Source organism: Bacillus rossius, chromosome 12 (genome assembly GCF_032445375.1).
Source record: "Bacillus rossius redtenbacheri isolate Brsri chromosome 12, Brsri_v3, whole genome shotgun sequence".
Lineage (NCBI taxonomy): Eukaryota > Metazoa > Arthropoda > Insecta > Phasmatodea > Bacillidae > Bacillus > Bacillus rossius.
In genome coordinates, this window is record NC_086339.1 from 13080904 (window position 1) to 13108352 (window position 27449).

General features: G+C 38.4%; 1 protein-coding gene across 3 annotated transcripts in view; it reads left to right on the top strand.

The window, feature by feature from the left end:
• The first annotated feature begins 4082 nt into the window (after positions 1–4082).
• Positions 4083–27449, top strand: part of LOC134537554 (neurobeachin-like protein 1) — a 611081-nt gene continuing 587714 nt past the window's right edge. The window contains exons 1-6 of one of the 3 annotated variants that reach the window (XM_063378118.1): positions 4091–4422; positions 12140–12337; positions 12971–13120; positions 14684–14873; positions 16323–16411; positions 17298–17369. In XM_063378118.1, coding sequence (XP_063234188.1) covers positions 4351–4422; positions 12140–12337; positions 12971–13120; positions 14684–14873; positions 16323–16411; positions 17298–17369 — 771 coding nt within the window. In that variant the 5' untranslated portion in view covers positions 4091–4350. Of the gene's footprint in view, positions 4423–12139; positions 12338–12970; positions 13121–14683; positions 14874–16322; positions 16412–17297; positions 17370–27449 lie in introns of all 3 variants that reach the window. The other 2 variants (XM_063378120.1, XM_063378119.1) reach the window with 2 other exon arrangements.

The following is a 27449-nucleotide window of genomic DNA, read 5'->3' on the forward strand; positions in this document are numbered from 1 at the left end:
GGGCCGGCGGGGAAGACGCGACTCGCGCGGCGGGCCAGGCTTGCCGATCTACATGATGACACAGCACTTGAATGAGTTAAAAATTATTACAACGACAAGAAAAGTAATTAATTAATGAAACGCAAACACACATGAATTAATTAATAAGTTACAAAATGTGCATACAAAACATAACTATTTAAAACATCCTGACGTCCGCTGACATACCAGGGCGCACGCGGGTGCGTCCCTGATTGTAGCACTGCACTTAGGTTGCACTAGTAATGCAAGAGAGGACGTTGACGAGGCATAACAGCCTGAAGGAGCCGAGGAGACACTTGGGTCGACGTCAAGTTATAAAGGAAACACTTAATAACCACGAGGCTGAGGTCATATCCTATGCCAAGTGGGCTGAGAAGCTGCACACATGTTTTTTTGCAACATTGAATTAATGGTAATATTTTTTAATTGGTTGTCAGTGGATAACATCCCCTGCAAGGTTGAAACTGCAATACACGATGGTGTCCATCAATGGTTAAGTGAAGCCCGAGACATAATTCATATTTTCTCTCGGGCAGCGATTTCTTAAGTCTGAATCCAGAAAAATCCTTAAGGAGACAATCTTATAATGAAATGGCCAGGACCTGAAACTGGCCGAGAGAGTTTTTAAGAACTATTTTAGCGATGAACGATTTATTACAAAGGATGACTGAAACTGCGAGCAACTCACATCTAGTTTTGAAGCTGATTGTAACGGAACTGGATGTGCCACTAGCGGAATTAGCTCCTTCTGACATCATGTTGTCTCTTATTTATAATTCCTAAACACTCTAATTTTCCTATAGCATGCAGCTATCCTTTTCTGAATTAGGTACTGACGCCGTCCCCGCTGCCTGTCCTGAAATTACGTTAATTAAAATAATATAAAAGAAATTTGGTCTCAAGGGCGCGGTTCCTGGCCTCGTGGCTGCAGGCAGGGACGCGTCGACAAAGGGCCCCCCGGGCTTTTATGGCCTCCCAGGACGCCGTATTAGTGAAATACACACGTGACTTTGATTGTTTTATTACGGCAGCACATGTTACAGAACGTCACACAAGGCACTGGCACGCGACTGGCTGTATCGTCGTCAACCTTCACTCCGCCTACACGACCCTCGAATGGCGGCACTGATAACGTCACACGGTGCTCCGAAGACTACCCCAACGAGGGGTGCAGGCTAACCTGAGTTACGGTGGTGGCGGCTCGTGGCGCGGCAAGTCTGGTGACTAGCACGTGATAGTCTGTGATACGCTTACTACGTGAATCTGCTACTATCTGTGCGGGTTTACAATTACTACTGACTTATACATGGAGGTGATGATGACGACACACACTAATCTTAACACGGCAATTAACACTAACTAATTATGAGTACGTCCCGGACTCGCAGTGGATTCGGCTCCTGGACTTCTAATGATCACGTGATGCGAGACTGGTTCTCGCAGTGGCGTGTGCCACGATTAAACTGGGAACGGGCGCGACGGGACCCAGTGTGGTCTCTCGTTCACGTCCGTTGCACGTCCCAGGGAATGAGGCGTTCGTACAATGGTGGTACGCGTTTGGCGCAATGCCGCCCTGCGCGGGCAAAGTCCTAACTCCCAGTGGGGAGATCTTAAAGCGTGAGGTGCAGGCACCACGGCGGGCTGCCTTGATACATGGTAAATACGTAGTACGTTAAAAGATCGTAGTCGGATCGCACACTTTAACTAAGGACCGCACGACATTTCGTACGGCCGAATTAGGGCCGACCGGGGAGCTGTAGATAGATGATTCTGAGATAATTACCTATTGATGCTTAACGTGGATATTGGCGCAAAAGTTGGATGCTCCCCGTGCGCGGGGCTGCCGGCCCTGGCGAGTGCTGGATGGTTACTCACGACTCTCCCTGGCAACCGGGCCAGGGAGGGGAGAAAAACCCGCGGGAAAAACGACGGAGCGCGGGAAGGCGGTGGCGGCCAGTTTTGTGAGCGGAAATATTTGACACAACCATTAATTAATTAAAGACAATTTTTATACTTATTAAAAGTTTTAGTTTCTGTTTGTTAAATTATTTACATGTGCACTAGATACTTGATGCGCATTGCCACACCCGGCCGGGCGCTTTGAGCATTTAGATGGCCGTGACTGACGTCACGCCGTTCGAGGCGCTGCACTAAGACACACGTGTGGGCGTGTTCGTAGCACTAGCACTGGCTCAGGTGTTGAGGACACATAGCGGCCTGTGCTCTCAGAGGGAGCACCGACGTCGGCGTCAGTACCTTACAAACACTAATGTGAGGTGGACCAATCTTTAAATCGTAGGTTTGCCTTATACCTTCACTACCTCCTTGATAATATTCTCTTCCAGTGGTTGCATAAAAAGTGTCCTCTATTTACTTTTTTTTTTGCTTTTTAAATTGACTTGGCCGTTCCCAACATCATCTGGTCCAACTGACTTTTTTTCAGTTGGCCTTCCAACTTCTCTCGTTACCTGTACCACTTCAATTCCATTAAGTACCTTATTTAGGCAACACTTTTTCGCTTCAAAAACATTACAATAAAAAACAAGAATTTGTGCTCTTTTCTTATATTATACTTACTTTATGGGCCATCTCTTCACTTTGACGTCGTACCTCCGTGCCTCGGCGTTAAAGCCCGGATCACAGCCCTGTCCGCAGCGTGCCGCGGCTTTGGGAATGACGTCACTTCCGCTCCGTGTGCGCGAAAGCAGTGTGCCGGCGTCCTGGTATCCAATCCCGTGCGAGGCACCTTCGAGGCTAGATGCGGTCGCCAGACGCTCCATAAACTCGCAGCTATTATCGCTTTTGTTTTCTGTACTTTAGTGTGTTATAATCTCTTATATCGTTTTCTTTACTGTGTGCGTGAGTGTTGTTTTGTATCTGGCGTGTCCGCGGGCCAAAACACGTGGACTAACACAACTAGCCTGCACCGCACATTTCTCCAGCGCGCGAGACGTCCCTCGGCAGCTACACGGGCCAGACGGTCCACCCCTGCCTCCCCGCAGGAGGCTGCTCTACGCGAGAGAGCTGGCGCCGGGCAATACAAGAAAACGGCCGAGAGACGTCCGCCACGTCTCCACGTATTCTACGGAGATGGGTACGCGATAACTTGTTACTGGCAGTCAATCTATTCATTGAAGGTGACATGGTACCTCTGGGGGCAGTGAAACCCGGTCTCCACCCCGCCCATAGCAACCCCACTGGCATAAAGCACCCCTTTGCTTACCCAACACCCAAGTAAATGTCAGTGCTGTGTATGTTAGCATTTTCTTAGAGTAGCTCTTAGTGCCAATGTACTGCTTAAAAAATTTTTTATTAGTAAATATAGTAGAAACATAGAAGAACCGAACTTTCGCCATTTTAATTCATACTCGTTGCACTCACTCCACAATACCTACCCTCTCTAGCAGAGTCTGCCACCGGAACTAATTCAGAGATTTCACCACCAGTGTAGAATAATATGTATTGTATCATTTCAATGGTTTTTTTATTCTGTCCACACACTATATTCATACAGTCCAACTCGTGCCGCGTGTGAAGTAAAAGTGCCATTCTCAAGACGTTATACTATTGTTTACTGATCTCTTTGGAAGCATTTTAGATAGGTTACAGCACAATTAGCTAAGCAAGGAGTGCACTACAAGGTATTAGCTTGTAAGGCAAAAGTGCAGTAGCAGCCACTGAGATTAGTAGGCTACTCTGGGGCCGACGACCTACCCCACAGCAGTGGTTAGTTTGCTGGCTAGCCTGGAACCCTCTTGGACAAAACACAACTTGGAACCCTCCCCAGCAACCACTAAGCTCCCTCGGGATGGCAAAGGTAGGAACAGTATTTCCTTATTATCAGTAAATTAATAATGAATTTACTCAAAATTATCTAAAAATAGTAAAAAAACTTTAAAATATTATACCTTTATTAAACTTTTAATATTTATTTTTATATGTTCTTGTAAATGTTTTTTCAATTTTTTTTAGGGAATTTATAAGCATTTATTTACCTTTACGGATGTCAAATATACCGTACTATGTGAAATTTACCTCCGTTCATCTGTTCTGTGTTGTTATTTTTTTATTTACACATCAACAAGTTCTTAAAGTGTCATTTAAACGAAAGATTATTTAGACCATAATAAATTTAAAATACTAAATATATTCTCGCGTAAAATTATGTACGTTTATTAAACACTGTGGATTAAAACTTAAAACTCATCTTTACAAAAGTGAGACCAAAAATTCACAAGTAATTTTGAAATGAATTTGTTAACATTAATCTGTGGGTAGTGGTCGTGTGGGTTCATAAAGATTGTTTTACTTGCAGAATGATCTTAGTCAATGAAATATTCCAGCATTAATATGGCATCAAAAAAAGACATATATCACTTGTGGGTACAATATACAACTAAGGTAAATATTATCTGCTGCTGAACTAAGTGGGTGTGTTACACTGCAAATTTTGTGAATAAAATAAAGTGTTTATAATTTTATAAACTAATTTTATACTAAAAAAGTAGCGATATGTGAACGTTTAGCCTCTCATAATTTATATATTTTTAACAGTGAACTGATTGGCTTTAAGCAATGTAAACCTACATGAAACCCTTAGGTATCAGAAATCATGCACTTAAATATTAAAATCTCAAGTGAAAGAAACGAACTAAAACTTATATGAAATTGCAGGATCTGTATGTGGACTGCTAGTGGTAGAGAAATTAATCAAATTACTATTCATCTAGAATTAGCTGTTTAGATTTAAGAAATATAATTCCCCACAACACCTCACAAGTTGTTTTCTAGATTGTAAACTTGTACATATTTTACTTCCCCAACAGTTTTTGGCATAAAACCAATTTACTCAGGCTGTAATAAGGCCGCCTGATAAGTGGGGCCTTCACTTTGGTGCATGAAGTATTTCAGGACAGAATACAAAACAAAAATCATCAGAACATTAACCAGCAGAACTAATACAATCTTAAACAATAGAATTTTAGAGTTGGATATCTATTAGATTAAGTTATTAATCTGGATAACTAAATTATATAATATATTTAGTTATTTATTTATCTTATATTTTATTTATTTTTTATCCAGTATATCAAGTTTATCAGGATTATTATAGTTAGACATGAATCTAAAAATTAAATAATTTCTCATGTAAGGTGTGCACAAAGTAGAAGTTAATCAACTATTGGGACTCTTAGTCTTATACTATCCAGTATATACTTACATTTAAGTTTTGAGCTATACAATTTGTTTAGAACAGATTCTATTTTTAAACTATCAGAGGAGTTAATTAAATTCTAGATTACTGAAAAATACTGTAATTTGGGCATGATTAATGATAAAAATAAAGCGAAATGATAGAATCAAGATTAGTAGCATGATAAGTGATCAAAGCTAGAGTTTCTTTTGAATAGGTGGTTAAGTAGTTACATGCAAAAGAAAATATAATTTAGAGTCAAGAATAATTGTCAGATATTTGAGAGAAAGGGTTTTTTGGAATTAGAGTATGATCCAGTTTGTAATTAAAGATAAAAAAAAAAAAAAGACATAAATAACCTCAAATTTTTAAGCAAGAAACTTAAGTTAAATATGATTATTAAATTGTGTTTTTAACAAAATAAAGAATGTGCGAAAGGAAAGTGAACTTCTGCTTATGTTTCCTTTAAACAAATGATGCATTCATTATTTTTATGAAGACATTTTTCAAATTTACTTTTATGTAAGTTAATGGTTTGAAAATAAATAATTACATATTCTAAATTTTAATTAAATATTTTGGTTTTTGGTTGTGATAAAAGTTATATATAACCATTTACACTTGTTAATGTGGCTAATAAATAGAATGGGTCCTTGCAATACTGATAAATAATTTACTAACCCATAATTAAGAAGTAAAAATTGTATGTCTATAATGTTACAAAACCAATGGAAAGGAAATAAAGATAGCCACATTAACAAGTGCAGGTGGGAAGACAGCAGGGTGTATTGTGGGAGTATTGTGAAAGATAAGGGCAAGAATCTTTCGAGGTCCAGAGCATCAAGTAATTTTGGTTGCACTGAAAGGGATGCAACTAGTAATGTAGGTAGCCAGTCAAGGTGTAACGGAGGATAAATTTTAAAAGAATGAAAAACTTAAGTTTATTTTTAAGTTCTGGTCAACATCTTAGGGCCAAAAACAGTTCAACTAAGGGCCTCACCGATGTGTTCAGGCTACTTACCTCACATAGCCTCTATTGGCAGCATTTCGCATCTGGAGAAAACAGTTGACATTTTTGGGGGGATTGTGTTTTTAGTAAAAACTGATACCTCCACCCAGGGCTGTTAGTTTTATTGGGCCCCTCTCTAGGAGCATACACAGAATATTTAATTGAGGGGGGGGGGAGGGGGGGTTTATAGAACTACTTTTCCTCCCACTGTTTGCTTTTAAAATCTTTCTATTCGTTGGTGGAAATGATGATTAGGGGGAGGGGGGTGGATATATCTATCTCCCTCCCTGCATATGCCTACTTACTGCAGCTTAATTTAAAACTTTTCAAACACAACACCACCCCCCCCCCCCCCCATCCAAAGTTAAAAAAAATCTAAAGACAATAAATATTACTATGGCCATAATGGTAAACTTGATCTGCACAAACTGAATAACATGAAATCCAATAGATTTGTAATTTTCATCTCAGTATTAAGGTGAACTTCTTGAAACTCACTTCCACCCCCCCCCCCCTCCCCCGCCCGTTCCCTCCCCATGTAATTAGCAACTGTCACGAGTTACTTGCAGGAATATTTTTGTAAGTTTTAAGAACTCTATGGGAATTTAAAAGAGTTTTTAAAACTTTAAAATCTAAAATAACAATTCTTTTAGAAATATTTTAATTATCCTGTCATTTTTAATTTTTGTTTAGTTTGTAAGTTATTAAGTTAAGAGATATTTATTTTTATAATTTTTGTTAAGTTATTAAATACCTATGAGTGTGGGATATTCAGGAAACTTAAGGTTTAGGTTGGTAATTACAGTCAAAGGAAAGTACCAAAATGTTTGATATAAAACTTTCAAGAAGTTATTATTTTAGTTTGGTAAAAAAAGTTTTGAAAGTGTTGTAAATTACTGAGTTTTTGCAAATGGATGGGGGTTTGCCAATTTTCTATGAGTGTCCATGTTTCAAGTAAATCTCGACCACCCGTAAACTTTCCCCTGTGAGAATGTTGAAGTGAAGCAATGATATTCGCCCCATTTGACTAGGATTAGGTGCCAAGTTACGTTTTTTAGTAAATGTCTCCTGTAAAAGGCCTTGATGCATTTTGGACTTGAATAATTGGTTTACCTGAAACTATTATCTGCGTGGATTGATAAAGAAACTCCCCCTCAAAAGTCTCATTAACTAACATGGACAGTTTCATGAAATGGTTGAGAAATGATCCAGGTCTAGTTTAGTGTAGGACTAATTTAAAGTATTTTTAATTTTTTGTATAAATCATGATATTATTTTAACTTAATATTTAGGTGATAAACATGAAATTTATGATTGCAGGTTACTATAGTAATGTTGGATTGTATGGTCTTTTTTAATTTTCATTTTGTAAAAATGTTATATAAAGGGAAATTATTATGTTATGTCCTATATTTGCCTGGCCGTTAAGTACGATTTATCTGCAGGTAGTCTCATCATGCTTTCAATTGTATGCTTATCAATGAAAAAGTTGAAGTAAATAAAAAACTGAGAATCTCGATAAAAATTGTTTCAACTAACTCATCTCCCACATTTATTCTTCCTGCTAAATTTTGTTTCGGGAACATCCAGCGAGATTGGGAACAGCAGGTTAAGTACCGTGTGTAATTGGTGAAAATTCAGTGAATCTGTGTGGGTACTTATAAGCGCTGGGTGTTCGCGTTGTGGTCAAGGCCCATAAGGTCTTGCTTCGGCTGCATCTCCTCCTCGACAAGTACCCGGGTCCATAACCCTACCTTCGCCTACACGTTCTGGTATCCCATTCTGTATCATCCTTTATGGTCTGTACCCCCGATGCAGATGGACTGGAAAATTAATAAGTGTTCCACTTGATGGGTAATCTACTTCCAGATTCTTTCTGTTTTCCCTATGTCACTATGATATTACAACACCCATTTGTTGCATATTTCAAGGGATGGAGGAAAATAGTGGAAATAAGAGTAAACTACATAAATGAAAACAAAACAAACACATGATTTTTTTTAAAGCCATTTCATGCTCACAAACATATTAAACACTACCTTTTAAAAACTCTTTTAGGCCTAAATCTGTTAGCTTTGAAAACAAAGCAATTCCTTGGGCAAAGACAGTAACTTATTACATCCTATATCATAATGGGAGTAACTGTTTTGTTTATGATTTTTAGACCTCTACAATAAGTTTCATCACATAAAAGTTGCTACTTAAGGCATTGTTTAAAATAACAATACATGACTACATAAAAAATTAATTACAACACTTGATGAGAGTTTTTTTCCATAACAAAAATATTGTTTCAGCCCAATGAAAATAATTTCAAAATATAGCCAATGCATAGTTCAAGATGTAACATATATTATATAATAAATTGTTCTTCAATGTTACAACAAAATGTTTCCCATTCAACACTGGCAAAGGGTGGTTTTCTTATCAATAGAAGAAAATATACCAAAAACAGGCAGAATAAAAGTGTTAATCAGAGAAAGTCATTTTTTTTCCGGAGGCATAAATAATAGGAATGAAATGCATTCTAATTATAAGAGAGTTATTCTGGGAACAAATTTGTTAGTTTAATCAAGGAAAAAGAGTGCAATTGAGTTGAATTTAAATTATACTCTACTATAGGTACAGTTATAGCTCTTAAATCTGGTGCATTCAGAATCCCGGCTTTGTCAGATTAGTGATTTTACAGGATTATCGAGCGACAGTACAGTTTTAACAGGTATGTCAAAAAAATTAATTAATAAGCTGCTCCATGACAGTAAAAAAAAACATGATAATTTATGTTCAAAAAGTAGTCGCTGAAACATTTCACGTTTGGTGCTGTTGTGGAAGGGGGGGGGCAAACACACATTTAACCTCTGTTTTCCCGTGATCACTATTAGTCTGCTTGTCCTTAAGAAGATGGGAACAGGTCTCAGCTCCTGAAACGTTGCAACTGTAGGGAGCGTTCAAGTATTACGTAACACAATTTTTGAAGATTTTTGACCCTCCCTCCCCCCCATGTAACGCACAGTAATATTTTTCTGTACCCCCTGCCCTCCTTAAACGTTACGTAACACCCAAGTGACCATTTTTACCTAAAAGTCATAATTATGTTGCGCAAAGTACCGGAAAATCGCTAAAATACCTTTGTTGTTGTTTTAATCGCGTTTGCGGTAATAATACATAAAACAAGAAATTTCTAACTCGCAATGCATGCGTATATTGTTTATTTTATTTATTTATATTGTTATTAAATAAAAAAATGACGTACAATATAATCGAGGGATTCCCCGTAAAACATAAACGAAAAGGGTTGCAAACTTGGGATATTTTAATTGCCTAGTTTTTTTATTTAAATAAAAAAAAACATTATGTAACGCATTATTCGAACCCCCCCTTCCGCCCTTGTAACGCATCGTAACATTTTACAAGACCCCCCCCCCCCCCCCTTCCCCCAAATTGCGTTACGTAATACTTGAACGCCCCCTTAGGAAGCTTACTGTGTGCCTGTGTTGTCATCATTGTGTTGTCATGATACCTGTTAATTTCATTGGTGGGTTCGGACGTGCGTTGCTGTACTGTCATTATGCTGTCCAGAATATCTGTTTAGTATCATCACTGGGTTCCTCTGTCGGCGTGTTGTCTAGTCATTGTTTGTCGGTATTTACTTTTGTTGTTGCAACTGTCTCGTCGTCAGCCAACTGTGTTCATGTGTGCTGTGATATTATTCTAATTCCTTCCACAGAATGCTCTGTACTGTCCATACATTTAACATTTTGACACTGGCTGATTTTGGCTTGTTTTCTGTGTGTTTGTGATTTCATCTTTCTTTGGCCATTCTTTGGGTTTCCTTTATGACATACAGTGCAAGGTAGCAATGGCATGTGTCAAAAACTATGATTTAAAAAAATTTTCCTCATTGCAAGAATCATTTAAAGAATGTATTTCACGTTGCGTCAGTCATGCGGATGGCTATTTTAAAAAAAAATTACATAAAATAAACACTGAGCAAACTAAAAATGTTGGCAGTGTGATGGTGTGATCTGACGATCCAGGTCAAGAAACATTCAAATCTGGCCGAAAAAAATCGTGAGGTGAGCAGCTTTGTTGGTGCCCGAATACAGAATCTGCCAAACCGAATAATTCTGAATTAAAGATTGTCGACTGTGTCAGGGTTATTGTAACTGGGCAGCACTTTGGTGGATAGGAGCTGGGTGCGTGTGTTTGAGAACTGCACATAATGGTGAACCATGTAATGGGAAAACAACCCCAAGGACAGGGTTGATAGGGTTCCTGCTGATAGGGAGAATTGGGAAAAACAGGGAGAAACTCAGGGAATCGAAAAAGGGTTTTTCTAAACCTGGGAAAACACAAGGAAATTTACAGGTATTGGTAGGGACACCTGTATTTCGCGAATACATTTCGTGTCAAGGTATTTCACAAAATACTGTAGCTTTTCTCCTGTGGTTATTGGCTGAGGTCGGTGAGAGGTGTCGTCCCGCTCTTGACGGGGCCAATGAGAATGTGGTCACCGTACTGCTGCACCCTCACAATTGGCCATGACTCTTAGAAAAAGCTACAGTGTGTTGTGAAATACCTTGACATGAAACGAAATCGCGAAATACAGGTGTCTCTAGGTATTGGTTTCCAGACTGAATTAGTAATTTTGAATTTTACCTCTATTGTCTTAAAACCTGCCTGTATTTTTTATCAGAAATTCACGTTTAGTTGAAAACAACATGTTTTCTAAAGTAATTTAATGTTAGATAAACATAAATGAAACAAGTTTGTTATTGATTTAATGATTTGAAGCATGATAAAATTTCAACAGTCATTCACATGCTAACAATCAACAATGTAGTGTGTCAGTGTTTGATCAAATTTAGTGGTTGAATGTTATAGCCTGGCAGCGTTGATTGCGTAACATTGATGGAAAGGATAACAGTGCAAACTGTTTATTAAGATTTTATTATTAGTTTGACATGTCCTGTGAGATTGAAATGTGTGTACATATGTATATGTAGTTTAATAAATTTATGTTTCCTTGAAATATTGATAAATGAGTCAGAAATAATGCTTGGTTGGACAGGAAAAACTGAGGAAATTTCGTAGATGAGTATGGAAACCAATGGGCTTCAAGTATGACATTCTAACATGCTTTGAATTATTAATAGGCCTGCAAACTGCATGAAGGTGCAATCCTTGCCTTGTGAGCAAGATGCATTTACTATCATGGCTTCCTAGAACCTGCCATTGCTAAGAAAGGTTCATATTAAGTATATTTTGATGTCACCATCATCATCATCATCATCATCAACTGCTTCCAGCCAGCGGCTGGGTCAGAAAAGTAAAATCCCTCCATCCTCGTTACTATTCCTCCTCCTTCACTCTGTTCTGTTCTTCTCCCCTCTCCATCCTCTTGACCACCTGCTCTTCCCACCTCTTTCCTGGTCTTCCTTGGAGCCTTCTTTCTGTATACTTCAACTCCATCATTTTCCTGGGCAGCCTCTCTTTTCCCATTCTCTGCACACGTCCATACCATTTAGTTCTTGCATTTTCCACAATCTCATTCAAGTCCTGTACTTCTGCTTTTGTTTGCACCTTCCAATTCCCGGTCCGTTTCCTCATAACTACCAACATACTCCGCATAACTTCATACCTATTGCTCTGATCATCTGATGTTGTTAGTACAATTTAAAGTATTTAAAAAAGTTAACTATTGATCAGTAACTTTAAAACTAACTTAATTACAAAATTTACACTTTTCTCAGCAAAGTTAAACATTTCTTCTGTATTTGCAGAATATTAGTAAAGGTAATTGTGTACAATTGTAACTGTATTGAAAGAAAGTGAATTAACTGACAAAATTAATTTTTTTTCAAGTAATTTATGGGACTTTGCACAAGGCCAACACTTGGTTTATTCTCTCCCAGAACGAGGAGGTCTACTTCCGCAAGTTTGTGGAAGGCTTCGTATCGATATGGGAGTCCCAGCTGGAGCTGGACTGGACGCAACCGCCCGATTGGTCGACGGTGAAGCACGACTCGGGACCGCACCTGTCGAGGCTGCCCGAGGAACTCCTGCCTGCCATCAGCAAGTTCGTGTACATTGCCAAGGAGCGTGCAGAGAAAGTAAGTTTTTCTGGCTGGTTTTATAGCTATTTGTATTTGATAGTCGGATGCAAAAAAGAATGGGTGATTTTTTTTTACCAACATCAGCAAGTTTAATGATTATGGAGGTGCTTTTAAGGGTATTTTGTCTTGCAGTTAAAGCTTGTGGTTTATTAGACTTAAATTAATATTTTTTCCCCGTTTTAATAATAATATGAAAACCATATTTAAGAAAAAAGTCCATTATGTTTTTTAAGTACCAAACTTATTTATGTTGCAAGAGATGTACATAAAATAGGCATTGTCTGGGGAAGAGGGTTTGTGCAGGAAAATGATATTCAGAAAAAGTTTGAAATGAAAATAGCTAATTTTATTCCATAGGAATTAAAGCCAGTTTAACTTCATAAATTTGTTATTCAGCCTGTCTTCCATACAACATTTTAAATACTAAAAGTTCACATGTAGGATGTTAGCGAATCTGTAGTATTTTTTCATAAAAAAATAATTTCCAATATTTATTCTTATTAATTAAAATTTAAGATTATAGATTTACTGTACGTATTTTCTTATGTGCACAAAGTTAATTCCACCATGAGACGTAAACATTCGTAGCTGTTGTTGTTGTTGTTTGTTCATGGATTGTGTTGTTTGCAGGGGAAGCTCACCGACCAGTCGCTCGAAGAAATAGCGATGCTATTGCGGTGCTTGGTCGTGATCTGCCGTAACTTTGACAACATTCCTTTCATTGCATCCTGTGATTACGTCGGCAGTGTAGTCACCATCTGTGCGACTCTCATTCAGCAGGTGTGGCCGAGCTGTATTTATTCACACTTACAGGAATTTATTTTAGTACGATTTTGGGGGGAAAAAATTGTAAGAATTTTTTTTGGTCAAAAAACTTACGTCAACAAGGGGTTTGATGGATGGTTGCATTATCATTCTCAACACCCACAACTGCCTTTGTGGTTTGTGATTCCAGATGTTGCAACAGCTCACCTTGAATCACTCAAAATAACATACTGCCTTCACCAAGATCTAGCGTATTGTTTCACAACTTAAGGGGGAGATGTATCCTCCCTTGACTTGATGTAAGTTTTTGGACATACGCCATTGCTTAGCAGTGGCGTAAGTCCAAAAACTGACATCAAGTAGTGCACTCCCATTGCACAAATCTTTCAAAGATAATATGTATCCTCCCTTATCCTCCCCCCTCCACTGCACATGTATTTAGATCTATTTGTTGTGAATGTGTTCAGTATAGCTTTTGGTTTTTAGTATACCTATATAAAAAAATTTACATTGAACACTAAATTGTACAATGTTCTAGCATCTTACCTACTTGTTTTCTGGATAAGTGGACAAATGAACAGACAGCATTAAAAAGGTATTGATAATAAAGTATAAAAAAATTCAGGTACTTTTATTTATTGTTTTGCAGAGGACAGCCACCAAACCCAATTATTCGAAAGTCCATAATATTCACTGTAAACGCAGGCGTGTGTTTTCTTAAATAAATAACATTTATATGTGGTTTCCTATCTAAACATCCGAGGCTCATGAAACCCAGCAATGTATTGATGCTGTTAGCTCACTGATCCACCAGTGATGTTAGACAGTTTGTTCTGATGGCCAGGACTCCTAGCTGGGAGGGACCAGAGGTCCTGGGTTCGATTCCTAGTTAGTGTGTTGTCCCTTTACCTGCAAAGGCAATGAAAAACTTCCGAAAAATCATGCCACAACGAGAACCCTCGGTGCACCACCTGCGGTGTACTGTTTCCATTACCGCACCACTGCATGGTATCACCGTGCTGAGAGTTGAGCAGAAAAAGGATTCAACATGATCTACCAGTGGTATAATCTGGATTTGATTCCTATTAGGAGTTCCCCTCAGATAATTTTGTGCGTGAAACGTGTTGGGCCTTGCTCCCCTGTTTTGTTTCATCACTGCCCTAATTTTAGTGCTTCACTCCACGTCACCTTTCACGAAAGCAGATGCCCAAGAGCCCCTCTTCAGAAGTCTGTCCTTGGTGGATGATGACCTGCACTCTGGTTTTGCCACCCGTGTTTATCATTACTGCTCTGCAAGTAGTCACACTGGCAGTTCTCGGACGATGGCTCATAGCTTCTTCATTGCTTGTTTTTATTGGGGTTTGATGTCAGTCAGACAGTGAGGTCATTTGAGACGGTAAAACCCAATGATATTAACCTGTAAAGGAATCCGTAGGAACGGTTAAGGAACAATCCAACTTCTGCCCGGGAAGTGATCTTGAGAAACCACTTTAAGAATGGGTTTTTGGACCCCGAGTCCTCCGGAGTCAGATTCTCTACTCACCACCTCCTCTTGTCCACATCACGGCTCATGTGCAGCAGCTGGTGGACGAGGAGGAGGAGGAAGGGGTGGCCGGCCAAGTGCTCCGGCAGTTCTGCCGTCTCCTGGAGTGCCTGTACGACCCCTACTTCACCTGGCGGCACCTGCTGCTGGGCCGGCCCGCCGACGCCGCCCGCCTGCCTCTGCAGCCGGCGCTGCTGCACGTGGAGGTCGTCCCGTTCGTGTACGGTGAGCGCCCGGGACTCTCTTTGCCCCCTCTCCTCTGGGATCAGCTCTGGCTGATGAGTAGAGACCGGCAAATTCGCGAATTCATTTCGCGATAGCCTAAAATACAAATAGTTATATCTCAGTGCTGCCTCTGCTGTTGGCTCACATCTCACCTGGATGACTCTGGGCCAATGACCAAAGCTTTATCGAATCACAGGCTGCTACGTTGGGACATCTCACAAGACAGCAGCCAATGAGCGGGTGACGTTTGACCGAGTGTACGTAGAACTATGGAGTTCATCCTGCAGGTCATTGAACTCGCGAATTTTTCCGGTCCCTAGTGATGAGGTATGATTTGAAGAACATGGAAGGACGGGCTAAGTGTAACTGTGATACCCCGAGAAAACCCCCATCTGCTCACCTGGGGGGAGGCGAGCGATCTGACCTATCGGTCGCTGACATTTCTTTCTTCTCTTCTCACCCCTGCCACCTGGTTTCTCCCGGACAGGGATGTTTGTGCGATCGTCGGGCTTTTGCTGAGGCAAAAGGTCATTGAAGCTCTGGGTCAGTACCCTTTTTTAACTTGGAGCTCCCCTTGTCTCAAGCATTCTGTACATGACTGTGCAATTCAAAACTTTCCTTTAACTGAAAAATATAATTTAGAATAAGAGGATGTACTTACCAATGAAGTACAGAAAGTATGTATATGTATGGTAAAAATAAAATACAGACATTTAAATAGATAGGACAAGAAATAAATAATAAAAAAAAGCAAAAATCACTTAAATTTTTGATCAAGTAGGGAAACACTATTTTTTTGTTACAATTCTGCCTGTTTTAATTCGGATCAAACATAGATTTTTCACTAGTGAGAAACATCGTGGAATTTACAGTGGGATGGTGGGTTTTCTCAGGGTTACTCCAGTTTCCCCACCATTCTTGCCACCCATGCACCATTTTTATTCAACACCTTTCATGGTCTCTAATGACCTTGGTTACCTTCAGTCATTCATTCAAACATTCATTTTTCCTTAGTCTTTCGTAGTCTGTAACTGGAAACATTTATTCCAATTTTCTTGCAATTCATCATGGTGTCCATCACCATTACAGTTGCTGTTAACGTAAATGTGGAAGAATGAAGAATTATTATTCTTTTAAAATCTTTTTGTAAGGTTAGATGAAATAAATGTCAAACACATCCTTTTGAAGATAACATTAAATCATTCTTAAGATATAGGGGCCTAAGTTAAAAGTTAGGTTCACAGTTATTTAAAAAATATTATCATTGTATGTTCTATATAATATTGGGAATACTGCTTTAATTTTTTTTTTAAATATAGAGATCTCTTTGACAAATGTGGCAGCAAGTACAATATTAATGAAAAAGCAGAGGTAATATTGTTTTTGCTACCATATACATTGTTTCCACATACACGAAGCAAGTCATGAGAATGAGATTGTCTTTTCCAGAGTGTTTCCAGACGGCACTCCTAGAGAAGCGTCCCCAGCTCAGCACGGAACTGTTGCACGTTTTGGGAGCCGTGATCTCGGGAGCGCAGGTAATCTCTGGTCCGTGTTGTTGGTGCTTGTGTGACCCTCCACCCGGTTCAACACTCCAGGGTAGTAATGTTAGCAGGCTTTTACGGCCATTGTCTGAAGTAGCTTGGCTTCTGGGTTGTAGCTGTGTCCTTGGCGAATAATTCACCACTTGGTGAATTATTCGCCAAGTACACGGCTACAACCCAGAAGCCAAGCTACTTCTTTACTCAAGGGTAGTGTTTGCAGTCAGTTTACAGATAATGATAATAGCAGTTACACTGTCTTTGTAGCAAAGCCCTGATGTCTTCCAGTTACCCAACTGTTGGTGTCATTTTGTCATTTACATTTCATTTAAACCTTGTATGTTAAATACCCTTCCATCTTTATTAGTCACTTCAGCAGGTACATTTTTTAAATGACGCCACCTTGTCCTCAATGTTCTATTTCAATTACTAATGAAATTAAATATATATCATTTGTGCTGAAGGTGCTTATCAAAAAAATTGTATAATTTTGTGGGACATGAATCTGTGACTAAATTTAAAAAAAATTAATAACCTATTTAGAAATACTATTAGGGTATTTAAAATTAATTTTACATAGAGAAATATCTTTATTGATACAGTTTTATGGTTTTCTCATATATACGTTGTGAAGCGCATACACATTGTGGATGCATGTTGTGACTGGGGTGCTAGTGAGTGATTAAATACTTGACATGACAGTTTGTTTAGTAAATAACATGTCTATGTCTTGTGGCTGGGAGCGTATGTGGACTAACATTTTTGCCAGTGGTGTCTGCTACTCTTTAGTGTTGTATCTGTTTAATGTGCTAGTACTGAACTCTAGTTTTGTGTCCTGAAGTTTGATTTGCTGACTGCTGCATCCTTTGAAATGTTTTTTCAGAGTATGATATTAAGGTTCGTAAGTGGTCGAAGGAAAAGTGTAGATAACACTACGCATTGTTTGAATGAGGGGGTGAGTTCTTAAAAAAAAGGTGTTGCATGGTAGTGTTAACCGTAGCTTGGTCGAGTTGTGTAGCTGGTGTCTTGGGGCTATGAAGGTCTTTCCTGTTTGACCCTTAGCTTAGTTGACATCCTTTACATGTCTTGCAATGTTGAATGCTAGTCGTCGTATGATGTTGCCAATAAACATACCTTCTCAGTGAAGTAAATAAAGTCTGAAATTTAAATTAAGCAAATGTAGCAAAGCATGATATGGTTTAAATTTGGAATTGGGCATGTGGTAAAAGCAGTCTAATTTTGAGCTTATAAAGATGTAGACTTATAAAGATGTAGATCTAGTATGTATTCTTAAATTATTTATAAGCTTTTTGAATTAGTAGTTTATCATTTAACTCTCATTCAGTGTATTTTATTGAAATTACTTAAATAAACAATATAGCTATATTTAAAATAAGAGTAAATTTTCCCAGTGGAGTATATTTTTCTAGTCTTTGTCTACTTCTGTAGGTTTTATCTTCATTTTTTTAATCAAATATTTATTTTAAAAACTTTGAATGCCTTAAAATATTTCCTACTGGCCTTGCATCAAACATCCCAGCAAATATTTAGACTTCAATAGATGACAAGTAGAGATTTGTTTGTACCCATGCCAGTTTTTAATTCTTCATTGCTTTTATTTAGTTATAAAGTGGTGGATATAATATTAAAAAAATATTATTTTTTAAATGTATTTGTAATTATTGTTTTAGACGTAAGGCTGAATTTTTCAGTCTTCATATTACAGTTCAAGCAACAGAATTACACCTGAAGTTTTCTACACCCTACACTTAAAGTACAAGCTGTCCAGTTGTGGAATGGAATCAAGGATTGCAATCTTGCATAGAGTATTACGAGGGAGTGGGGATATTGGAATAAGTACGTGTAGAATACTTAAATGAGTGCAGAAGTCATAGCACAATACCAATATTTTTGTTGCTACCTCCTCTTAGTTCATATATGTGAATCAGAATTAAAATCAATTTAGAATTCAGCCTACATATTTAGATAGCATTAGCCCACATGTGTTTTCAATAAAAACCTGTTTGTCGATGGTCATGCATGACATTTTGCGGTGAAAGGCTGAACTCACAGGGCAAGTTATTTTGATGAGCTGTGTGCATAGGTTATTTTTAAAGTTTTAATTTAAGTAAAACAAAATGCTGTATATGTATGATAAAGTTTTGCCACATTTTCATTCAGATCCTTTGATTATACTTTGTTCAGTGTAGTGCATTATTATGTGGGTTTCGTAAGGTAAAAAAAGATACTGTTTTAAATTTAAATTTTTAAAATTACAATCTTTTAGCAAATTATTCCTTAACATTGTGTACAGTATTCTTCTTTCCTGCTAAGTGGTTCATGGTGTGGCCCCTGGGGTATTCAAATTATAACTAAAGACTGAAAGGCCCAAAATGACAGCCAAATTCAAACTATATTCAACATCTGTAAAAGCAAAAGCATCAACCCTAAGTGACTGGTTGGAAAATCTTCTTATAATACATTTACTCAAAATCTCAGATTCTTAATTGATCCCAGAAAGAGAGTAGGTAGAGGATTAGAAATGAAACGGGTATGTAGTGCAAAATAATCGCACACAAAAGATTACTAAAGGGCACATATGCAAATGACAAAGTAAATACAAAGCTTTTTCATGAGTTGGTATAAATGCTGAAGTACCTACATATATATTTACTAACTTCAACAAACATACATGACTTCATATAAAAAGAACAGCCATCATTTTTTTACATTAGTCAGATTACCAACAAACTTATTGAGCAATGAATTAAAATGGCATGCAATATAGCATCAATGATCATGTAGTGAATCATAATTAAATGTCCTAATAATTTCTGATACCAATATTCTTTTAGCCTTAATTGCCTGTGATTTAAAGACACAAAATACAAGTATCAAAAATACATTTTAAAATCAGGCATAAACACATGTATCAAAGTTCATTCAGAATTTAATCTTTGGCACTTGGCCGCCTGGCTGTGTTCAAAGTTTGTTACACATTTTGAAAAGAACAAAAACGGTAAAGTTGATTCAGTGCTTACAACGTGTGATTTGTCTCATGTTAGCAGCAAACATAAAATTGTAAATACAACTTGAACAGCATAAATGTCAATCGCCAAGTCTCTAACAGCAGACGTCAAACGAAGAAGCTAGCAACGTCTTTAACCATGTTGAGTGCTTACGTGTTTCTTATCAAAGTTGTAAGGCCTGTCGGAAAAAACGTGATTCTTTAAAGTTCACAAGGACGGGACCGAAAAACCAACTGGTTAATCATTTAACACCGTCAGATGATTAGCCTGAAGCATAAACTTTGCACTACAAAAATATAAAGTGCTGGTTTCATAAATATGCCCTTAACCTAACAGTCTACTTATGTTTACACTCGTACGTTGCTTCACTCGTAAAGTTCAAGGTCAAGACGAGTTAACAGCTGAGCGAGTGCAAAGTAGCTGTATGGCAGTCAAATTACCTACCACAGTTACCGATCAAATTGCGGGTTCTGTCCTGCGGGAAATGTAAAGGAAAATTTTTTCAATGCCTTGATTTTCTTTAAACACTGGCATCAAAATGTCACGTTTCACTGCAGTAACGTCTAAAAATAAACGCAACAAAATTGCACAAACTTCAGTCTTGCCAAGGAGGGTGGGTGGTCAAAAAATATACATCTAAAAAAATTAGAGCACATACGACTCACAAGTTGATACGATGAGTACTGAATCCACCCAGAATTCCTCGCGCGTGCAGTCCACACTCCACAGGCGTTGGTCGCGCGACGAGTCAGACAGACTATAAAGTTCTCACGCCGGGGCCGCGCCACTGCAGCGCGATCCTGCGGCGATCGTGCGAAACAAAACCCCACGACGGCGACCGAAAGTGGTCGAAAGCTAACACTACGCAAAGCTATTTAGCAGTAAATGAAAACGAAACAAGACAGAAAAAAAACTTTTAAGTAATTAACTTACATTAAAAGAAAATGACTGAATAACTAAAACTTTATAATTAGAGACGTAAATAAATCGACCAAACAATAAAATCATGCAAAGAGAATGCAATAATCATGACTCCAAGAATATATAGCCAACTGAAAAAATTAAAAAGATTAAGTATATTTAATAAAAACGAAAGAGTAATTATAAAGTTGAGGTAAAGAGACCAAACCATGTTAAAGTCCTCAGTGGTAAAAATAATTTTAAGAATGCCTGAAAAAGTTTGGTTTGAGGCCGTTATTTATTATTATTTTTCGACTATAATTTTATGTTGATAATTTTTTTAATGGTGTTACAGTATTGTGTAAACAAAGTTGTTTACATTAGAACCCCGATTTTAAGTATGCTCACGGTTCCACGGATTGCATCCGTAAAATCGCCTCCTTCGTACAATCGAGGGGTGTGTGTATTTGGTCATAATAAATAAAAAACCATTAAATAATAAACACTTTTAATGCAACGAAAAAAAAAAAAAAAACCTCCAACCGCAGCGTGTGAACGTGAAATGCGCCGTGGCCCTTCTCGCTAGCCCACTCTGAGCTGCGACCCGTCTTAGTTGCTTGGATTTGACAACTGCGTTACCTGATTACTTAATTTTACCGAGAAGAGTAAAAATAGACTACAACTGTCAGAAAACTGATAAAAGCTTTAAGCATGTCCAAAAAACAAAACAGGACACAGTATTGACCGGTGGTTGTTTTCGTTCAAAACGTGGCCAAGGAAGTTGTATGGATCAGGTAGTAAACATCCGGCCATAAAAGATGATAGAAGAACCTTTTTTATCCTGAAATTCTACGGCATATTTTTTTATCGAGCAGATATATACACACTCAGCACTGACCGGAAGCATGCCCGCCCCTTCGTGTTTCAACTGCTGCCGGCGATGTTCATCTTGACAGCTCGAGCAATTATATTTTCCCGTGGGTTGACAAAAAAAAAAAAAGGTCGCGTCACAGCTCAAAAAAAAAAAATACATACACACTTTTTTCCAAGCAGGGAAAACACCGGCGGCCGTCTGACCTCCCGTGCATTCCCCTCCATCATACATCCCAACCTACCACGCTCGCGTGATCGTACGAGCGATTACGAAGGGATGTCACAGCTGTTAACCACACGTGCACCACGCATCGTGCCGGTTTTTATGCTTTGTTCGGGGACAGCAGTTTGTCCAATATGCTTTAATGCTTTACTACTAGCTCGCTGTAGGAAAGGTTTTGATGGAGATTAAAAACTTACTAAAACTATCTTCTACTGCGCAGCTTAGGTTCCCCCCTCCCCTTCTTTGCGACAGAGAGTTTCCGTCACTCGCCTCTCTGTCGCAAAGAAGGAAGATGGGAACCTAAGCTGCGCAGTAGAAGATAGTTTTAGTAAGTTTTTAATCTCCATCAAAACCTTTCCTACAGCGAGCCAGTGGTACTTAGGTATCTGCCCTTTTCGGAAGACGTCTGCTATTAAAATAAAATTTCTAGTTGAGTTTGAAAACTTGTCAATTCCTTGTCAGAGACGACTGAACACGGGCTTGGCGTGAAAAGAAAATAGCATATTTTGACGTAAGGAATCGTGATGGGAAGCGGGGATCGAAATTTTTATTACGGGACACCCCCTCCCCCCCCTTAACATCCAATGAAACGTGAGTCGTAAAAACGAGATGTTGTTTGGTTTTACTTTATTTTAACTCCGTCAGTATCCAATATTACGGGAGAGGCGTGTCCGGAAATTAAGTACCGTTTGGTTAGTAAATAAAAATAAACCCATGGAAAAAAAAGAAAGGTTTTATTGAAATTGCATAGAAGTTCGCCGCCTGGAAATTAAAACAGTTGACAATCGTAATTTTTTACATTTTTTTTTTTTTTGAGATTATTGACTCACTCTTCATTAAATCAACCAAAATGAAGCCCTTCTCGTTCCAAAAAATGGTAGCCATCATATTTAGACTCGAGTAAGGAGATTGCTTAAACTTTTTTTTCGGAGATATTTACTAAGCGCCTGTGCTTAGGCTACACGCATTGCGATTGGAAGTCCGTGATGCCTATGGCTGAGGCGTCCGTTTCATTCCAAGGCGAGCTTCTATGCAGAGAGGTTAAATAAACTGGTAGAGCGTTGCGAAAAGTGCTTGGAACTGAATGGCGACTATGCGAAAATATTATGTTGATATGTATTCAATGAAACCTCTTTTTTTTCACGAGTTTATTTTTTATTTATTTTTAATGACCAAACGGTACTTATGTACTTACTTCTGGACACAACTCGTAAAACAGAGTGAAAAGAGTATCAGGAATACTACTGGTTAGACAAGATTTGCCTAGGGCCTGGTTGATAAGCGGAAATAATTACCCGCCTTTCATTTCTACGCCTTATCGGCTTTATAAGATAATATTCAACAGCTCGCCGTTAAAAATGTTAACGAACAATTGATGACCAGAATCGAGGGGCACAAGTACATAGTTCAGTGTACACCTATACGGTTTCATAAAAGTGATCGTAGGTGTTTGTGGTTAAGAAAAACACTGCGCTGTTATGACAAACACATTCATTAAAACACCGGGAGATTTTAGTGTGAAGAATTCGTAAATTTTTTTTGTCACCGGGAGTTTCTTGTTTACTTGGCAAATTGAAAAGAGCTTAGTTGAAAAATTGCCTGTCGTGCCTACAAACAGCGACACTTATACCATTTTTGAGTACTGTTTCCTGGCAAACCTCCCCTGCGGATGTGAGAGATTCTTCATGCCTAGGGGTTGTCGGCGATTAGTCGTAGGAGGAGGAAGTGGCTACTCAATTTCTTCTCTTTGACGTCAACACCTGTCCAGAAGCGTGTGCGACGAACGCGCCCGTGCGCACAGCGGAGTGCAGGTGCGAGCAGTGCGCGAACACGCTACAAAAGATGGCGCCGCTACCGGCCACGTTGGCAATAATCACTCCGCCGGGTGTGGCAAGAAGCTTCCGCCGAACTATAGGCAAAAAAGGAATTATGTATTTCTTTTCAGGGACAGACTAAAACTTGTAACAGCCTTCAATTACTTTTTCCCGATAAACACAAATTGTTCAACGTGCGACTACGTGAAACTGGCCGCTTCTGTTTTTCCCGCGCTCTGCGTTTTTTGGCGGGAGTTAGCGTCTCCCTCCGGCCCGGCGCTGGGGAGACAGTCAGTTACCGTCGGGAGCTCACAGAGGCCGACAGCTTCCGCGCCACGCGGAAACAGTTCTTTTCGCGCGCAAACGAGCATGTAGTGGAGACGTCCTTGCATGTCGGCATAGTACTCTGCACATCACGCGCACGGTCTGCACGACGACATCTGCGTCTTAAGTGAAGTGTCGGGAGTTTCACGTATGTACGTTAGTATTAGCTTTAGAGACTTTGTTAAACGCGGGAACGTCCGCAGTGTCACTCGTCGGGAAGAGACCTTCACTAGCAACGTAATCAGTGCCGCCACTGGAAGGAGCCGCGTTAGTGCAAAGACGTCTATCTTCTAACAGAACCGGCCAGGAGTACGATAGCTCCGTGTACCTCGTGCCATTGCTAATAAACCACTATAATTTGTCCGTTTAACACGGCGTCCTGGGTAGCCTGAACAACCCAGGGAGTCCTCTGCTTCGGAATCGAACCCTGGGACCCACCTACTTTCCGTACAGACTCAAATCTCTACAGGGAGGCAGACGGACCGGTGTGTCATCTTTCATTCTCTCACGTAGCACACGTTGCAGTTTCCGTTCCACGCGCCGCAAATAATTGGAATGCGAAGGGAAAGGCTGAGTATAGTTCATTCGCGACGAAATAAATATTTTTTTTACGGCCTTGCTAAATTTTTCCACCCAAGAAATTTCGAAGTTCGTGATTTTTTAGTAGAAATACTGCTGCTTGACTACCTGGTTCATGTTTTTGTAATATATATATATATGCCTATTTATACATATATATAATGTATTTTACTGTAACATTATATGTTTCCCGCCCAGATTACATAATTATTTATATTAATTGATATTTATTTGCTCTATGAAATTAATTTTATTACTTGAAAACTGTTTATTTTTATTTAATGTGTATATCTATGTAATTGGTACTCTATGGACAGAAATGAACGTTGAAACGATCAATTACAAAGACCCCTCTAAGGAGCTATTGTCAATTTAACGGTAAACTGTTAATTTAACACCGTTGTTGTTTAATGAAAAATGTTATTCCAATATATATTTATTTGAATTTAATGAGAAATTTTGTGTTCCGCGCTATTGTTGCGCGCGGATTTAATGTGTTTGACTTTAAATAATGTAACTGTTTTTAGTTCTCGGCCAATCAGGAGCCGTAGTTTAAACTCTGTCACACATTGTTAAGAGGACTTAATTTAAGAAGGTTTAGAGAGAATGAAATGGCCTAATAATGAAGGAACTCCTACAAGACGTCGACGAATAATAAGCCTGAAATATAGCTAGAAAAAGATAGGCATCCGCACTAAAGGATGATAGAATTGCATTGTTAGGACGTAAATAAGTATTAATAGGGCTTTATCTAAAAAGATAAAGTTGATAGGAGTGAAAAATATACGTGAGTAAGAAACGTTAGAGTCGGGTACTCCATTTCGCTAGTAATCACGTACCTCATCTACACATCGTTATTTTTGCGGCCTAATTACAAAATAGTCATTGATGAACTGAACTATTGTAAATTTTTACGGCGAGAATATGATTTGATACTTTAATTTTACACACAACTGTCAAGGTGTGTACCTCAACAGTATGATGCCTTAATAACTTATACAGTATATATTAACGGCAAGTGGTTGTCACGGGAACCTAAAAGTAGTCATTTTAGACAGTGTGGTGTTATGTCACTAGCGGGAGGGGAATCTTGACAGTTACGTTTATCTTTGGGGAGGGAAGTTGGAATTTTTGTAGGGGGAAGACAAAAAGATGGTTTGTGTGTCTGGAAGGAAAATGTGAACAGCAGAGGAGGGAGGGGTAAGCCATATGACGTCATGATGCCGACGCGCCGGCACGCGCTAACCGGACGAGCTTCGCTCGTCTCTTAAGGCCCTGTCACACTGTCAAATTTTAGCTTCCAACACCTTCCAATATGTTGGATCCAATATCTTTGAGGGTTGTGACGTCATGTTAAACGTCACTATCGCAGCCATGTTTATTTGAGAGATTGAATGTCTAGAGTTTCCTTCAAATATTTTACGTATAGGACTGGTTCTAAAATATGTTGGATGTTGGATGGGATCAGCCAATCAGAGTTATCTAAAATAAAGCGGCCGCTTTTGTTTCCGTTTCTGAAGTGTAATAGTTTAAATATCAGCAATGGCGAATGGGAAATAAATGCAGTAATTGAATTAATACTATTTTATTTTCTGCTGGAATATGTAATTGTTATTGTATATTATCCTCCAATTGAATCTGTATGTACAGAAGTGCAGGTTAATATATTTGACTAAAAGAAGTTACTGTAGTTTTGGAATATTATGGTCCTTAAACCAGAAAACATCTTCTATTCAACTTACGATCATTATTTGACTGCTATACCAGTTTTGCTTATGTTCAGGTATTGTTGATACACTAAATTAAAACAGCAAGCATTGCGTACAAAATGTGCCATCAGGAATGAGGTATCAAAACTAGGATATGCATTTCGGAACTTTTACCTACAAATCCAAATTAATAACACCTAAAATAAATTTTAAAATATTTCAATTCAGAGACTTAATGTAACTAAAATTATTTTGGCTTACCCAATCAATCTTTCTTATAAGTCATTGTTCTCCTTATTTTACAATAGCTGCTACTCTGTAAGTATTGTCTGGAATTTTCTGGAATATAGACTCATAATTTCCTGACAATAGATGGTACTGACTTATGTTAAAGCAGCATCTCTGAGTAAGCAAGTAGCTCTGGTGATTTGCAAGAAAGGCCTAGAAATATTAAAATTCTGCCTACGTGTTCAATTATTATTATTTAAGTTTTGAAAGTAATACCATTTTTCGTGAATGTAAATATTTGTGTAGCAGATCCTTGTCAGTAAGCCTATACTTCCCAGGCTATACGAAACAAGCATACCTGGTCTAATATCTCGTTAAAAAATTATTTTAAAGAGATAATGTGAATGAGGTGAAGTTAGCTTAAAGGCTCAGGTTGAGGTTTGTAACAGTAAATACACTTAATTCAAAATAAAACAAAATTGCCAATTTCTAAACACAGCAAAAATTAACACATTCACTTTAAAGTATAGGAACAATTTTGATGAAATACAAGTGAAAGTGTCCATACAACAGCAGCTAGTTGGGTGAGAAAATAAGCGGGAATGAGAAGGGATATGCCTACTTGCAGATTTACATTTAATTATATGTTTTATTCTTACTAAACATACCTTTAAATATTGTTTTTGAAGAGCACTATAAATTGCACTACAAATTTCAGGTAAAAATTTTGAGATGGTGTTGTGTGGAATACTTGTAGAGAACATAAGGGACTTAAATGATTCCTCTGTCGCCAAAAATCTTAATGTAACTGCCAGCCTCTGCTTTGCTGGTATAGACTGGCACAAATGAGTATCCTTCTTTGCAATGCGAGACTCCACAATTGAAAGAAGAAGATCAAAACTTTCAGATCCATTATTACATAGTTCGGAAATGAATCGGCATCTTCGTATCGAAGTTCATGACAAAAAGGGGTAAAACACCATTTGTTTGCCGGGAAAGTATCCACTGTCTCGTCCACCATCTGCGTTTCCTTTTCTTAGATCTCTCTTCTAGTTTACTGAGACTTGCTACAATTGCAATTACAGCTACAGCTTTTGAAACACTTTGATGCTCTTAATGCAGGCATTCCAAACACCTGGAAAACGTAAATTTTAAACTGTGTATGATCACAATATACCTAAATTGGAATATAACCTACTTAAAAAAGCCCGCGTTCCTTGACCCAAAATTTGTTTTTGATTCTAAATACTGTCATTTACAGTTCTCTACAGAATGTTTGGTAAAACGAGCTCACTCAAAGAAAATTGATAGTGCGAAATGACTTCAAATATATTTTACATTGCTCGTCAAATAATA